This window comes from Eubalaena glacialis, chromosome 2 (genome assembly GCF_028564815.1).
Source record: "Eubalaena glacialis isolate mEubGla1 chromosome 2, mEubGla1.1.hap2.+ XY, whole genome shotgun sequence".
Taxonomy (NCBI): domain Eukaryota; kingdom Metazoa; phylum Chordata; class Mammalia; order Artiodactyla; family Balaenidae; genus Eubalaena; species Eubalaena glacialis.
Window position 1 is genome coordinate 10,621,938 of NC_083717.1, and position 16,819 is coordinate 10,638,756.

General features: G+C 37.7%; 1 protein-coding gene across 1 annotated transcript in view; it reads right to left on the reverse strand.

The window, feature by feature from the left end:
- Positions 1–16,819, reverse strand: part of MYO3A (myosin IIIA) — a 171,558-nt gene that overhangs the window by 125,281 nt on the left and 29,458 nt on the right. The window contains exons 5-8 of the mRNA XM_061181578.1: positions 15,607–15,683; positions 5,989–6,134; positions 3,168–3,233; positions 514–669 (exon numbers count right to left, since the gene is read on the reverse strand). Of these exons, the coding sequence (XP_061037561.1) occupies positions 514–669; positions 3,168–3,233; positions 5,989–6,134; positions 15,607–15,683 (445 nt within the window). The remainder of the gene's footprint in view (positions 1–513; positions 670–3,167; positions 3,234–5,988; positions 6,135–15,606; positions 15,684–16,819) is intronic.

Consider the following 16,819-nt stretch of genomic DNA (forward strand, 5'->3'; position numbering starts at 1 on the left):
GTCATACAGAGTGAAGTTAAGTCAGAAAGAGAAAAACAAATATCGTATACTAACGCATATATGTGGAACCTAAAAAATGGTACAGATGAACCGGTTTGCAGGGCAGAAGTTGAGACACAGATGTAGAGAACAAAGATATGGACACCAAGGGGGGAAAGCAGCGGGAGGGCGGGGGGTGGTGGTGTGATGAATTGGGAGATTGGGATTGACATGTATACACTGATGTGTTTAAAATGGATGACTAATAAGGGCCTGCTGTATAAAAAAAACAAATAAAATAAAATTCAAAAAGAAAGAAAAAAATGTTGCCAGTAATTTTACCATATCAGGATGAAACTCAACATGTGACATTCACTTTTCATTCGAATACTGCTTTATCTCCAAACCACAACCAGGGAATTTAAATCATTAAATCAGGGAGTTCTTTTCTCACCTTAACAACCATTGCATTATAAAACTGTCAGACTCTTTAGATGATCTTTGGATTTTGGAGTCAAGATGCTATTTAATTACCTGGCCTTTTCTGAGCCTCCCGTGCACTGGTAAATACCAATGAATTCCGTGAGTTGTTTTTGCAACATCACATCTTTGCCTTCAACTTGAGTAATGAATTTATGCTGTAAAAGATCTGACACTGTTGGACGCTTTTCATAATCTTTAGTCAAGCACCTGCACTGGCAAAAAGGAACATGCCATTATTAGATAAGTTAGAGTTTTGCATTTATCATTCACAGTCCTAAAAACTGCTCTAACACAATGGAATGATGTTCTTCATCGATGCTCAGCCCAGGAAGCACATCTCAAACAATGTTAGAACTGTAATATGATGAATTAATCTGTGAGAGATTATGCCATAGTGATACCAACTTCCAACTAAATTCCCCTTCCCTAGCCTCCCAGTAAGCATTACTGCAGAGTGATAACTGAACTCAGGCTCCATTGCAAAGTCTCCTTTACAAGTCAGTAGCTAAAGATAAACAACAATGCAGTCATTACAGTTTTAATGCTTACCTAGAATTAAAACAAACTTTTCAGTTTCCCTTCCCTAATGCTTTTAAAGGTTTCTCAATTGATCTATTTCTTCCTACGTGATAAAACTGCTAACTCATCTGCGAGGGCTTATGTGCTGAGGATGTTTAAATCCCATGTCAGTGGATGGTTTTTGAGGTCCTCCAGGAGAAGTACGAATGCGTACCACACCTCTTGGTAGGATCAACCAGATGAGAGCACCTGAAACGGCATCACAGGAGGAACACTGGAACAAACCCTGGATGTTTAACCCACTGTCTTCAGATATTTGGAAGAGGGATTAGACTAGTTTTCAGTCACAAGGGACAAAAAAATCTAGGATCGATGGGGAGAATGAAGACAGACACAGATTTCTGGTCAGTATAAGGGAGAACTTTTTGATAGTTAGGCTTATCAAAGATGGAAAGGACCACATTGGGAAGTAGGATTATTTTTACTAGGGGTTTACTGATTGGATGGCCCCTCGGTGCACACGTTCAAGAAGGATTTACGCTCTGCATACCCTTCCAACCCTGAGGTTCTGAGGATCTATGATTATGAGAAAACTGGTCAGAGCGGGGCTGTTATTTGGGGGTAGAAAAAAAGAAGAAGGAACCCGTGCCTGATCTGACCCATGCCATTTCTCATCTGCATTGTTAATCCCCCTGGGATGAGAATTTGGCAACTTATTCTATTGGGCTTACCTAAAAAGATACTACCCAGGGATGCTAAAAGATGCTAAGGAATGAGGATGACAGTGTCTGAAAATAAGAACAAGTGCTCTTAGTTTTCATTTAGTTTCAGAGAATGTGTCGATTTCTGCCACCTGCAGCACTCATACCTACGTATTGAGTTTAGTCACGTAGGAGGTTATTTTATTCAGGTAAAACATTATCAGATAGCTGATGTGTACCAGCCACTCTGCTAGACACCGGAGTTACAGTGACAAGTAAGGCACATTCGGTGCCCTGGAGTTGTTCACTGGCTAGTGAGGGAGAAAGACCTCTAAACAGGTAGTGAAATAAAAGAGGAAATGCTACTAGAGGAAGAGGAACAAAGGACGGGAGAGCTCCCAGGGCAGAGTCCTAACTGCTTGGGGGAAACCAGGAAATGTTGCTCAGAGGTGACGTCGTGCCGAGTATGTCAAAGTCACCAAGTCCCATCGAGGATCCACGCGGAAGGACCTGCGGACACGGGGCATGACTATGAATCGTGGGGAGCCCTTCAAAGCTACCAACGATGCTCCTGAGAGGTCTGTGAAATTCGACTGCAGTTTATTAAATATTCTGCAGTGCATAGTACATACTCAGTAAAGACTATTTAAGTGAAAACTAAAAGAAAAAGCAGATTATCGATCTTTCTTGTATTTTCATAACCCTTAAATAACTCTCTTTATAGAAACAAGCAGATATTCTTGGTAGGAAAACCAGTGACAGCAGTATGGACAAGGATGACTGGTTCCTCTACTTTTTTGCCCTCTTTACATTTTCTGAGTGAGCTTTGACACATCAAAGCTTAATGACCCCTCTCTCCCACTTACAACTTGCAGTCATCCCTTCCCTTATTTTCTCAAGGTGAAGTCATGATAAAGACTGAGAAAAAAGTTCATGGACAGATTTAGAAATGGCTGACTCATAGCTTCTAGTCAATTGTCCGGAGGCACTGCACTTGTACTAAATATCTGTCAAATTAAAAGTGAACTTCAAACGTATAAGCATTTTATCTGTATGATTATCTGACTCACCAAGTGCAATGACAACTTCCCTGTGATGGGAATTAGCGATGCAGATAAATGAAGGGCTAAGAAACGGACTGAACAGACGATGGGTGAGAAGGTGGGACATGCTGAGGGTGAGGCTGCAAAGGGCAGGTGGACAGAAGAACGGGTTCATGGACGATGCAACGTCTGCAGAAGCACAGCTATGGATAAGTGAACGGACAAGACCCTGAGATCATTATCAGAACAATAATGGGTTCACTGAACATTCAGAAGACACTACAAATGCTTGTTTTGAAGAAAATCATGGAAACTTCTGGGGCTATTTAATAGATAAGGAGGAGATTCGGAAGCACAGAGGAATTGTTATAAAAAGCACATCTCAAAGTTACAGCAGGATGGGATCTTGTTAATTCTTTTAAAAGACTCTATTATTACTCACTTGCTGATGAAGTCATTGAATTCTGCTGACCATATCTCAGGCTGCCTCAGTTTTGGGGGTGGATTCCTAGAAAAATAAGATACGAGGTTGGATTGTGCACATTGGTCAGTAACGATAAAAATTAAGAGGCAGAGCCAGGCAGGCTAATGCATTGCTGCATTAAGATTCTGCCAGGTATAATCAAGCATTACCATCATTTTCCAATTTAAAGACAGATAATTAGTTTTTAATCATTCTTTATATGGAATGACAGTTTCCTTGTTTCTCTGAAAGCACTTAATATATGACGCATTTTTTCTAGCTGATAATTTTTCTTCTTTGAAAGAAGCTTCTTGCTTTGAACTGAGAGCCCTAGAGGAAAACATAAATACTTAGCCAAATAGAAACAATGACTACTAGGGAAAAGATTTTTTCTTTTGAGTCCAGCAGAAATCTCTGAGGAATATTCAGGATACACAGAGGTGACCTGAAAGGAGAAGTGTTCAGAATATGGAGGAAACTGCAGCATAGAGGGTCCTTTATAGTAGAATGCCTTTACGACTTGTTCTGTTGTTACTGGGTAGAGGGCCAGAAACAAGGTTACAAAAGTAAGGAACTGGAAAATAGATTAGCAATAAAGCTCTGAATGCCACTTAGAAGATTCTGTTATTAATTCCTTTCATTTTAAGCTGAACGAATCTTTTCTTTTTTTGGTATGTTCATGAATACAAAGGAACATCATTTGAAAATGAGGCTGATCTAACTGTAATCAAGCAACACTGATCAACCATGATAGTTGAATTTGCTGAAGTACTGCTTTATGTTAATTCCAACAGCTCCTTGTTTTCATTAGTGGAGTGGAAACACTTTGTCTTCAGCTCTGCATTAGTCCTTAAATAGCTTATAACGAAATTAATGTACAGTCTGTACAGGCTCATTAAAGAAAAGTACAGCTACTCATCTACCCTAGATCATGCCTAAAGCTCATTTTACAATCCTAGGGCTATTTGAAGATTGCTGATTTGCACATTAAAAGAAGTAATTCTTTTCTGCAACAATCTTGCTCTGCTTCTTGTTCTCCTGAAAATTTCCTTTCTAAGAGATTTGTCGGTTTCTTTGAGTATCACAAGGTTTTGATGATTTTAGGACATTCAGAACCGGGTAGCTTTTCAGATCCCCCTTTTTTTCTCATTGTTTCTACAGTCAGTATTCTTAGAATTCCATTTCAGAGAAATACTGGTGGTAGACGTAATAAGAAATAACTAAGATGGCACAGCTTCCAGCAGGTACCCTGCTCATAGGTACAATATGTATCAACAGTAGCATCCTCCCTCCATGTGGTACCATCACCAAGAGCAGTAACACTAGGCTAACTATGGTCATTTATACCGTAATTTAAATGGCTCAGGAAGAACAGTGCTTCATCTTACGTACTGAACGACAGTAGGAATTAGGATATACAGATTTTTTTATTTTCCTCAAATTTAATGAAATGTCTGACTTGGTATAGAGCAGGTTTTCTGCCTTTTTTTTTTTTTTTTTGGCTGCACGGCGCCGCGTGCGGGTTCCTAGTTCCCCAACCAGGGATCGAACCTGCGGCCCCTGCAGTGGAAGCGCGGAGTAAGTCTTAACCACTGGGCCGCCAGGGAAGCCCCTCTGCTCTTTTTTGTAATCTCGCTTCCCCCACTTACCAAATAAGCAATATATTTTACAAACAGTAAGACCTGAGAGATACATTGAAATTGTTATGTAAAGGATGATCTATCCCTAAGGTATTCTAATTCAGAGCATATAGACAGGACAGAAAATTCCAAGGTAAAGTTAGAAACAAATTCAAATGCTTTGGTCCTATACTAATTTAATTACATGCCAAATATTCCAAACAGATCTATTTGGAAATGAATAGGTCATATTGGCATCATTTCTTTAGGACCGGAACCACACCCCACCAGGGCTTTGTACGTGTGATTCAGTGTTCCATAGGCATTAGGACCACACAATTTATTTAATGGAGAATGTGGTAACAAACTGTAACATACACTACCTCTCTGCCCTGGACCCCTGTCACCACAGGCCCTCTCTGTGTGCATTTCATTAAAATTAAGGTACCAGGCAAAATCCTTAAGAAAGTCTTCAAAAGACAACACATTTATAATAAAAAGAGGCAGTTTTTTCACATCAGTTTTCTGAAATATCTAGGAACTACCCAAAGCATATAAAACAGTGTTTAATTAGTGATAAGATCAGCAGGGGAAAGTCTGTCAATACACACACTGAAGGGAAGGGGTCTCCATAGAAAAGCATCTTCCTGGCTCCAAAGAGATTATTCTTCTAAGTTTAGTGTTTCATATTAATATATTCAAAACACTAACAAATTTGAAATCATTACTTTATCAATAAATTTTATTTCTAACTTTCTTAATACTATTGTCTTAAAGTTCTAAACAAAGGGAAGTATTAGCAAGTAGTAAAGAAATTACTAGATTGATAGAGTGAAATGAAGCACATCACTGTTACACTGACTGTGGACCAGGGAGCCTCACTGATGAATCTGGGAATGGGTCAACAGTGGCAGGAACTGCTGTTTTCTGAGCTCAAATCCTTGCCAAAGAAAAAAAGACACACTTAGTACCAAGAGAAAGCTCTTTTACGTAGACCAGGGAAATGAAACTATGGAACAAAAAGAGTGCCTCGGAAGAAGCAGCATGATATTCCAGGCCACTCTGCTCCCAACCTGCTGAAATATATCTGGATATTTCCATGAGGAGCTTGACGAGCACTCAGTGGCTAGAGGAAGACAGATGGGCTGCAGGTACTGGACCCAGTGTGAGAGCCCCCTGACCTTGGTATTTTGAAGAGTGCTCTCATGGGATGGAGGTCTGCCAGTGGAGGATCTCCATCCCCGAGCTCGATGGCCGTGATCCCCAGGGACCACGTATCACATCTGGCATCGTAAGTTGTATCCAACTGCTGTTCACATGCAATCACCTAGTAGAAAATGAAAGAAAAATGAAGTTTGTGACTTTAACAAGCACATAGCAAAATGCTTAGAACGATGTGTAAGTGTTCAAACTGATGAGGTTTGAGAGCTCCGAACAAAGGCAGTAACACAGGGGAGTAAAACCTCAAATTATAATTAGTAGCAGTAGTTTTATTCTGAGAACAGAGAATATCTTAGCAGGATTGCAAGTATGAGAAGAAACCTATGAAAAAAATCTTTTGAAAATGCAAAACAGAAAGGGGACTGAAACAGTGTCCCCCATGGGAAGGGATACAATCAAATACACAGCTAACACCTGTGCAATGATAGTCACTTGGTAAACATCTGATGAGTGAACAGAGTCATTCATCTCGGCAAAGATAAAGAATACATCTTTAACAAATAAAAAGCGAAGGAGGTAAAGAACAATAAGCTTGAGAACAGTCTAGTTAAATGGCCTCGATCTTTTCTGACAACTAGAAGGCAGGAATGAGACAAGTGTGGAGAAATGCAAAAAGGCTTATGCCATTAATAAGAGAAAAATAAACTGGATAAAAATAAACATTGGTAAGGCTTTATCAGCAGTTATCTGGGAGCACACTAAATAGTAAAGCTACAACCAGCTTTTTAAAAATTCCACTAATCAAAGGATGTCACTAAGAGACAAGAAAAAAAAGGGGGGAATCTTTTTTGCAGTATCATGAAATAGTGTTAACATAGAAGAATTATTACACAGTTACTTCACAATTTATTTCTAAATGTGTAAGTATAAATACAGACAGACTGCAAATAATAATTGTAACATCAGTGATAACAAAAAGAAAGTTCAACTTTAAATTTTTAAAACTATTTTTTACATTTTAAAAAATTTTACATTTTGTGAATGCCAACTCACAAGACAAATAAAAAATGATTTGGGGATGATGGCAGGTTAGAGTTTTATCATTTAACTACAGTACTATGAAATGATATGCAAAGTGAAAGGAATCTAAGGTCCTGTCTGGAACGTAGTTCATCTTTCTGACTCTACTTAACATCAAGCTTTACACATTAAAAAATCCCTGTGTTGGCACAGAGGGTGAATTTATGCCCCAATTTGCCCATGATGTTCTAGGTTTATGCTCGCTTCCCTACAGTCATTACAAATACCATCCCTTTCACTCTCCAAAGTGTCCTGGCTTGTACAGAAAGTTACATGGTCACCCAGCACAGCCACTGTCTCCCCTGTCCCCTTCACTGTGAAACACACATACTCTAGTTTGGGAAGGATGGCTTTACGTAACCGACAAATGCTACCTTTGATCTAGAACTTAACTGAAAAAATGTCAAATCAAGAATTTCACTTTTCAACTGATAATCAATTTGAACAATTTTGTTTACCTTATTGTTTTCTAATTCATAGCAATTTGACATGAATAACATAGAGCTGGTATATATGTGATGTCTTCATTAACTAGATAGTTGATTACTCAAAATGTATTCAAAATACATTCTTCAACAATTCTAGGTAAGTGGAAATTTATTGAAATATTGCCAATCATGCACAAGTTGGAAAATGTTTATTACAGGGAGATGCATATAATATGCACAAAATCTTGAACATATATTTATATGACAGTTTGAAAAGACCACAGTGAACCTTTCTCTTTTATACAATATCCATTGGTTTGCCGAGCAGGAAAGCACTTTCAAACCCTATTTGTGCTACAGTAGGCTTATTAATAATAAATAATGACTTATCAGTAAAATGCCTGTCTAGTAATTGCATAGTAAGAAGTATCAATTTTAATTATTAACTTATTTATTATTCTGGTAATTAAATTTTAGATAGATCAAAATATTTCCTTTTCCTCATATACTGGTTCCAAGATCTACTAATCAAAATTATTTTTACTAAATGGCAAACTTAAAATATAATACTGGCTTTGTTGCTATAAATTAACATATGAAAAATATAAAGCTAGACGATTAATTATTTAATATTAAACATTTAGTTTTATATACTATAGTATTTTTATAGTAATTAATCATATATGTGGATAAGATGCAAAGCTTGGTATTATAGCTAAATTTTATTAATTTTTCACTTTGAAAATTTTTCATAAGCTTTTTTTTTTTTTTAAACATCTTTATTGGAGTATAATTGCTTTACAATGGTGTGTTAGTTTCTGCTTTATAACAAAATGAATCAGTTATACATACACATATGTTCCCATATCTCTTCCCTCTTGCATCTCCCTCCCTCCCACCCTCCCTATCCCACCCCTCTATGTGGTCACAAAGCACCGAGCTGATCTCCCTGTGCTATGCAGCTGCTTCCCACTAGCTATCTATTTTACATTTGGTAGTGTATATATGCCTATGCCACTCTCTCACCCTGTCACATCTTACCTCTCCCCCTCCCCATATCCTCAAGTCCATTCTCTAGTAAGTCTGTGTCTTTATTCCCGTCTTGCCACTAGGTTCTTCATGACCTTTATTTTCCCTTAGATTCCATATATATGTGTTAGCATACTGTATTTGTTTTTCTTTCTGACTTACTTCACTCTGTATGACAGACTCTATCTCCATCCACATCACTACAAATACCTCCATTTCATTTCTTTTTATGGCTGAGTAATATTCCATTGTATATATGTGCCACATCTTCTTTATCCATTCATCTGATGATGGACACTTAGGTTGCTTCCATGTCCTGGCTATTGTAAATAGAGCTGCAATGAACATTTTGGTACATGACTCTTTTTGAATTATGGTTTTCTCAGGGTATATGCCCAGTAGTGGGATTGCTGGGTCGTATGGTAGTTCTATTTTTAGTTTTTTAAGGAACCTCCATACTGTTCTCCATAGTGGCTGTATCAATTTACATTCCCACCAACAGTGCAAGAGTGTTCCCTTTTCTCCACACCCTCTCCAGCATTTATATTTTCTAGATTTTTTGATGATGGCCATTCTGACCGGTGTGAGATGATACCTCATTGTAGTTTTGATTTGCATTTCTCTAATGATTAATGATGTTGAGCATTCTTTCATGTGTCTGTTGGCAATCTGTATATCTTCTTTGGAGAAATATCTATTTAGGTCTTCTGCCCATTTTTGGATTGGGTTGTTTGTTTTTTTGTTATTGAGCTGCATGAGCTGCTTGTAAATCTTGGAGATTAATCCTTTGTCAGTTGCTTCATTTGTAAATATTTTCTCCCATTCTGAGGGTTGTCTTTTGGTCTTGCTATGGTTTCCTTTGCTGTGCAAAAGCTTTTAAGTTTCATTAGGTCCCATTTGTTTATTTGTGTTTTTATTTCCATTTCTCTAGGAGCTGGGTCAAAAAGGATCTTGCTGTGATTTATGTCATAGAGTGTTCTGCCTATGTTTTCCTCTAAGAGTTTGATAGTGTCTGGCCTTACACTTAGGTCTTTAATCCATTTTGAGTTTATTTTTGTGTATGGTGTCAGGGAGTGTTCTAATTTCATACTTTTACATGTATCTGTCCAATTTTCCCAGCACCACTTATTGAAGAGGCTGTCTTTTCTCCACTGTATATGCTTGCCTCCTTTATCAAAGATAAGGTGACCATATGTGCGTGGGTTTATCTCTGGGCTTTCTAGCCTGTTCCATTGATCTATATTTCTGTTTTTGTGCCAGTACCAAACTGTCTTGATTACTGTAGCTTTGTAATATAGTCTGAAGTCAGGGAGCCTGATTCCTCCAGCTCCATTTTTCGTTCTCAAGATTGCTTTGGCTATTCGCGGTCTTTTGTGTTTCCATACAAATTGTGAAATTTTTTGTTCTAGTTCTGTGAAAAATGCCAGTGGTAGTTTGATAGGGATTGCATTGAATCTGTAGATTGCTTTGGGTAGTAGAGTCATTTTCACAATGTTGATTCTTCCAATCCAAGAACATGGTATATCTCTCCATCTATTTGTATCATCTTTAATTTCTTTCATCAGTGTCTTATAATTTTCTGCATACAGGTCTCTTGTCTCCTTAGGTAGGTTTATTCCTAGATATTTTATTCTTTTTGTTGCAATGGTAAACGGGAGTGTTTCCTTAATTTCACTTCCAGATTTTTCATCATTAGTGTATAGAAATGCAAGAGATTTCTGTGCATTAATTTTGTATCCTGCAACTTTACCAAATTCATTGATTAGCTCTAGTAGTTTTCTGGTAGCATCTTTAGGATTCTCTATGTATAGTATCATGTCATCTGCAAACAGTGACAGCTTTACTTCTTCTTTTCCGATTTGGATTCCTTTTATTTCTTTTTCTTCTCTGATTGCTGTGGCTAACACTTCCAAAACTATGTTGAATAATAGTGGTGAGAGTGGGCAACCTTGTCTTCTTCCTGATCTTAGTGGAAATGGTTTCAGTTTTTACCATTGAGGACAATGTTGGCTGTGGGTTTGTAATATATGGCCTTTATTATGTTGAGGAAAGTTCCCTCTATGCCTACTTTCTGCAGGGCTTTTATCATAAATGGGTGTTGAATTTTGTCGAAAGCTTTCTCTGCATCTATTGAGATGATCATATGGTTTTTCTCCTTCAATTTGTTAATATGGCGTATCACATTGATTGATTTGCATATATTGAAGAATTCTTGCATTCCTGGAATAAACCCCACTTGATCATGGTGTATGATCCTTTTAATGTGCTGTTGGATTCTGTTTGCTAGTATTTTGTGGAGGATTTTTGCATCTATGTTCATCAGTGATATTGGCCTGTAGTTTTCTTTCTTTGTGACATCTTTGTCTGGTTTTGGTATCAGGGTGATGGTGGCCCCGTAGAATGAGTTTGGGAGTGTTCCTCCCTCTGCAATATTTTGGAAGAGTTTGAGAAGGATAGGTGTTAGCTCTTCTCTAAATGTTTGATAGAATTCGCCTGTGAAGCCATCTGGTCCTGGGCTTCTGTATGTTGGAAGATTTTTAATCACAGTTTCAATTTCAATGCTTGTGATTGGTCTGTTCATATTTTCTATTTCTTCCTGGTTCAGTCTCAGCAGGTTGTGCATTTCTAAGAATCTGTCCATTTCTTCCAGGTTGTCCATTTTATTGGCATAGAGTTGCTTGTAGTAATCTCTCATGATCGTTTGTATTTCTGCAGTGTCAGTGGTTACTTCTCCTTTTTCATCTCTAATTCTATTGATTTGAGTCTTCTCCCTTTTTCTCTTGATGAGTCTGGCTAATGGTTTATCAATTTTGTTTATCCTCTCAAAGAACCAGCTTTTAGTTTTATTGATCTTCGCTATTGTCTCCTTCATTTCTTTTTCATTTATTTCTGATCTGATCTTTATGATTTCTTTCCTTCTGCTAGCTTTGGGGTTTTTTTGTTCTTCTTTCTCTAATTGCTTCAGGTGCAAGGTTAGGTTGTTTATTCGAGATGTTTCCTGTTTCTTGAGGTAGGCTTGTATTGCTATAAACTTCCCTCTTAGCACTGCTTTTGCTGCATCCCATAGGTTTTGGGTCGTCGTGTCTCCATTGTCATTTGTTTCTAGGTATTTTTTGATTTCCCCTTTGATTTCTTCAGTGATCACTTTGTTATTAAGTAGTGTATTGTGTAGCCTCCATGTGTTTGTATTTTTTACAGATCTTTTCCTGTAATTGATATCTAGTCTCATAGCGTTATGGTCGGAAAAGATACTTGATACGATTTCAATTTTTTAAAATTTACCAAGGCTTGATTTGTGACCCAAGATATGATCTATCCTGGAGAATGTTCCATGAGCACTTGAGAAAAATGTGTATTCTGTTGTTTTTGGTGGAATGTCCTATAAATATCAATTAAGTCCATCTTGTTTAATGTATCATTTAAAGCTTGTGTTTCCTTATTTATTTTCATTTTGGATGATCTGTCCATTGGTGAAAGTGGGGTGTTAAAGTCCCCTACTATGATTGTGTTACTGTCGATTTCCCCTTTTATAGCTGTTAGTATTTGCCTTATGTATTGAGGTGCTCCTATGTTGGGTGCATAAATATTTACAATTGTTATACCTTCTTCTTGGATCGATCCCTTGATCATTATATAGTGTCCTTCTTTGTCTCTTGTAATAGTCTTTATTTTAAAGTCTATTTTGTCTGATATGAGAATTGCTACTCCAGCTTTCTTTTGATTTCCATTTGCATGGAATATCTTTTTCCATTCCCTCACTTTCAGTCTGTATGTGTCTCTAGGTCTGAAGTGGGTCTCTTGTAGACAGCATATATATGGGTCTTGTTTTTGTATCCATTCAGCCAGTCTGTGTCTTTTGGTGGGAGCATTTAATCCATTTACATTTAAGGTAATTATCGATACGTATGTTCCTATTCCCATTTTCTTAAATGTTTTGGGTTTGTTATTGTAGGTGTTTTCCTTCTCTTGTGTTTCTTGCCTAGAGAAGTTCCTTTAGCATTTGTTGTAAAGCTGGTTTGGTGGTGCTGAACTCTCTCAGCTTTTGCTTGCCTGTAAAGTTTTTAATTTCTCTATCAAATCTGAATGAGATCCTTGCTGGGTAGAGTAATCTTGGTTGTAGGTTTTTCTCCTTCATCACTTTAAGTATATCCTGCCACTCCCTTCTGGCTTGCAGAGTTTCTGCTGAAAGATGAGCTGTTAAACTTATGGGGATTCCCTTGTGTGTTATTTGTTGTTTTTCCCTTGTTGCTTTTAATATGTTTTCTTTATATTTAATTTTTGACCATTTGATTAATATGTGTCTTGGCGTGTTTCTCCTTGGATTTATCCTGTATGGGACTCTCTGTGCTTCCAGGACTTGATTAACTATTTCCTTTCCCATATTAGGGAAGTTTTCAACTATAATCTCTTCAAATATTTTCTCAGTCCCTTTCTTTTCCTCTTCTTCTTCTGGGACCCCTATAATTCGAATGTTGGTGCGTTTAATGTTGTCCCAGAGGTCTCTGAGACTGTCCTCAGTTCTTTTCATTCTTTTTTCTTTATTCTGCTCTGCAGTAGTTATTTCCACCATTTTATCTTCCAGGTCACTTATCCGTTCTTCTGCCTCAGTTATTCTGCTATTGATCCCATCTAGAGTATTTTTAATTTCATTTATTGTGTTTTTCATCGTTGCTTGGTTCCTCTTTAGCTCTTCTACGTCCTTGTTAAATGTTTCTTGCATTTTGTCTATTCTATTTCCAAGATTTTGGATCATCCTCATTATTCTGAATTCTTTTTCAGGTAGACTACCTATTTCCTCTTCATTTGTAAGGTCTGGTGTGTTTTGACCCTGCTCCTTCATCTGCTGTGTGTTTTTCTGTCTTCTCATTTTGCTTATCTTACTGTGTTTGGGGTCTCCTTTTCACAGGCTGCAGGTTCGTAGTTCCCGTTGTTTTTGGTATCTGTCCCCAGTGGCTAAGGTTGGTTCAGTGGGTTGTGTAGGCTTCCTGGTGGAGGGAACTAGTGCCTGTGTTCTGGTGGATGAGGCTGGATCTTGTCTTTCTGGTGGGCATGTCCACGTCTGGTGGTGTGTTTTGGGGTGTCTGTGGCCTTATTATGATTTTAGGTAGCCTCTCTGCTAATGGATGGGGCTGTGTTCCTGTCTTGCTAGTTGTTTGGCATAGGGTGTCCAGCACTGTAGCTTGCTGGTCGTTGAGTGAAGCTGGGTCTTGATGTTGAGATGGAGATCTCTGAGAGATTTTCGCCGTTTGGTATTACGTGGAGCTGGGAGGTCTCTTGTGGACCAGTGTCCTGAAGTTGGCTCTCCCACCTCAGAGGCACAGCCCTGATGCCTGGCTGGAGCACCAAGAGCCTTTCATCCACACGGCTTTTGGGAGGTCTGACGTCTTCTGCCAGCGTTCAGTGGGTGTTCTGTAGGAGCAGTTCCACGTGTAGATGTATTTCTAATGTATCTGTGGGAAGGAAGGTGATCTCCGCGTCTTACTCTTCTGCCATCTTGCCCTCCATAAGCTTTTAAAATAACAGTAATATATCAGAACAAACTGAAGAAACTCTCACTTGAGATTCTCTTACTCAATTTTTACTCATTTTTATTTGAGATACTCTTATTCAATTTTGTTTTTGCTTATATGACTATACTTTCTACTTTTATTCTAAGACGTTCTCCCTGTTCAAAAAATTTTTGAATCCAATGGAATTTTTTAAAGTTTCTTAAGCTAACTTATCCTTTCTCCATGTTTTACATTACACTTACATTTTAACTTTTTTTTGCAAGTAGTAATTGAATTAGTATTAAAATAGGAACAGTACACCAGAATTTAATCCTCAAGCAAATTTAATTCTATGATTTTGCAATATTAATGTAGTATTTGAATTACTTCTCCTCCCTTCACTCGCTAGAGTTGTAGGTAAATAGCAGAGCTTTTCCCAAAGGTTGCAGAGAGAGCTTTCAAACATATGTTCTTTACTGATAAACATAATTAAAAGGATTAAAGGCATTAACAGTGACTGTGGAGAAAAGATGTGACTCTAGAAAACATTTTTCCTCAACTATTTTAGCAGTTTCTCTACAACTTCCCAAAGGTGATGGTGAAAAGAATCTCCTGAAGTGCAATATGGCCCTATGCAGAGTGACTCAACATGGGAACTTACTATAAACACAGGTTAATAGGCCTGAATCTGATCTTAAACAAAGCTAGGCGTTTTTATATTTCTATCCAAGTTAAAAACAAAATCTAAATATCATTAAAAGAGATGCATGCTAAGCAATTAAAAGTATATTTAATGAAAAATTAAGGCTGCAAGTACAGCTGACCCTTGAGCAATACAGGGTTAGGGGTTCCAACCCCCCGAGCAGTCGAAAATCCACGTACTGTTATCTCTGCCACAAAAACAGAGGAATTGATAAATGACTCACCCAAGGTCAGGAAGCTGACACAGTTTGGATAGAATCAGGACTCAAACTCTAGTTCTTTTGATTCCACATATTGTGCGCTCTGATCAAACGCAAACTTTTCCCTACCCTTAGTTAATTTAAAGATCTGTAAAATGGGATTGGGATTAGCAGATACCAACTACTATATATAAAACAGATAAACAACAAGGTCCTACTGTATAGCACAGGGAACTATATTCAATATCTTGTAATAACCTAAAATGAAAAAGAATAGGAAAAAGAACATATACATGTATAACTAAATCACTTTGCTGTACAGCAGAAACTAACACAACATTGTAAATCAACTATACTTCAATAAAAAAAAGAAAACAATCTGTAAAATGAAAATACAGGTACTATATTTATTGAAAAAAATTTGCGTATAAGCAAACCCGCAGTTCAAACCTGTGTTGTTCAACTATAGTTTCTCTTTACCTCATGTGACTCATTCATTCAATCCCTCATTTATTCACATATTTGCTCACAGCCCATTTATTATCTCCCATGTCCCTCCTCACACATGTAAATATGTCACATAAAAACAACACAACTGACATTTTCTTCTAGTATATTCCAAAAACACATATGGAGCTAGAGTATGCATAAAAAAGGAAACTCAGAAAGGATCAAATGTTATATTTGCCTCCCTCAAAACTCTAGCTGACCTCAGGAGCCATCCAAAAGGGCGTTCCTACGGATGTATTCCGACGGTGCCAGGTGCTGGTGAGCTGTGCAGACACGCCTGGAAGGAAGAGACGAGACTTACTTCTTGCATTCATTACTCAGGTAAGGAGATTCCAACTGCAATACATTTGCTTACAAACTAATACTAAAATTCTGTTCCCTTACAGTTTGGATAGAATCAGGACTCAAACCCTAGTTCTTTTGATTCCACATATTGTGAGCTCTGATCAAACACAAACTTTTCCCCACACTTAGTTAATTTAAAGATCTGTAAAATGGTACTGGGATTAGCAGATACCAACTACTATATATAAAACAGATTGGAGTTCAAGCCATTGGACTTGAACTTCACCTTAAAGTATCCTAAGTCAGGATGTCTACATAGCCAAGATACACAATGGTCCTCCTATTTTCTATTTCTCGTATCCAAACGTATCCAGGCTTAAAGCCCCATTCCAAGTTTTAGTTCCCCCTTGCTGACTTAATCTGCTCCTGATCATAGTAACCTCTGTATCTTTTAACCTTCTAGATTTTAAACTATTCGTCTGTATTGCATATTTTGGCACGTAGTTATGATTTGAATGGTAGGCTCTCTCCACTCCCACCTCCCTCTGTCCACGACTAAATTCTGGTGAATTTGAGAATGTTTTATATCGTGGTATGCACATAGCAGGTGACTTGTGAATGTGAATGAAATTATTTTCCATCTGTCAACTTGGGACAAACCACACCTGACCGGAAATTTCAAATTAACTACATCTATGTAAACCAACACCATCAATAGAATCAGTTCTTTTCCTTTAGAGAATTATACACCAAAGGATTACAATGAAAAGCCATAACCAAATATTTCAATCATGTCATCTCATTCATTCCACCTGCTTAGATACAATCATAACCAACTCAGGAAAATCCAGAGTACAGTCTCCCTCCTCGCATTTCATACTTCTGCTCCTCTGGGTGCACAGTGCTGCTTCCCTTGACCTGCTCTGGACTTGATGGGTTATCCCCAAATCATGGACTTTAACTCCTTGATGTCCCTGTTTTGAAGAGTACCTCCCGGGTGTCACATTTGTTTTAGGCTCTAGCTGTTTATCTTATAGGCCAAGTAGAACAAAGGCACTAATTGAGGTTTAAAATTGGATATATTTGATTCCTCCAAGATGATTCCTCCAAGATGATACTTTGTCATGA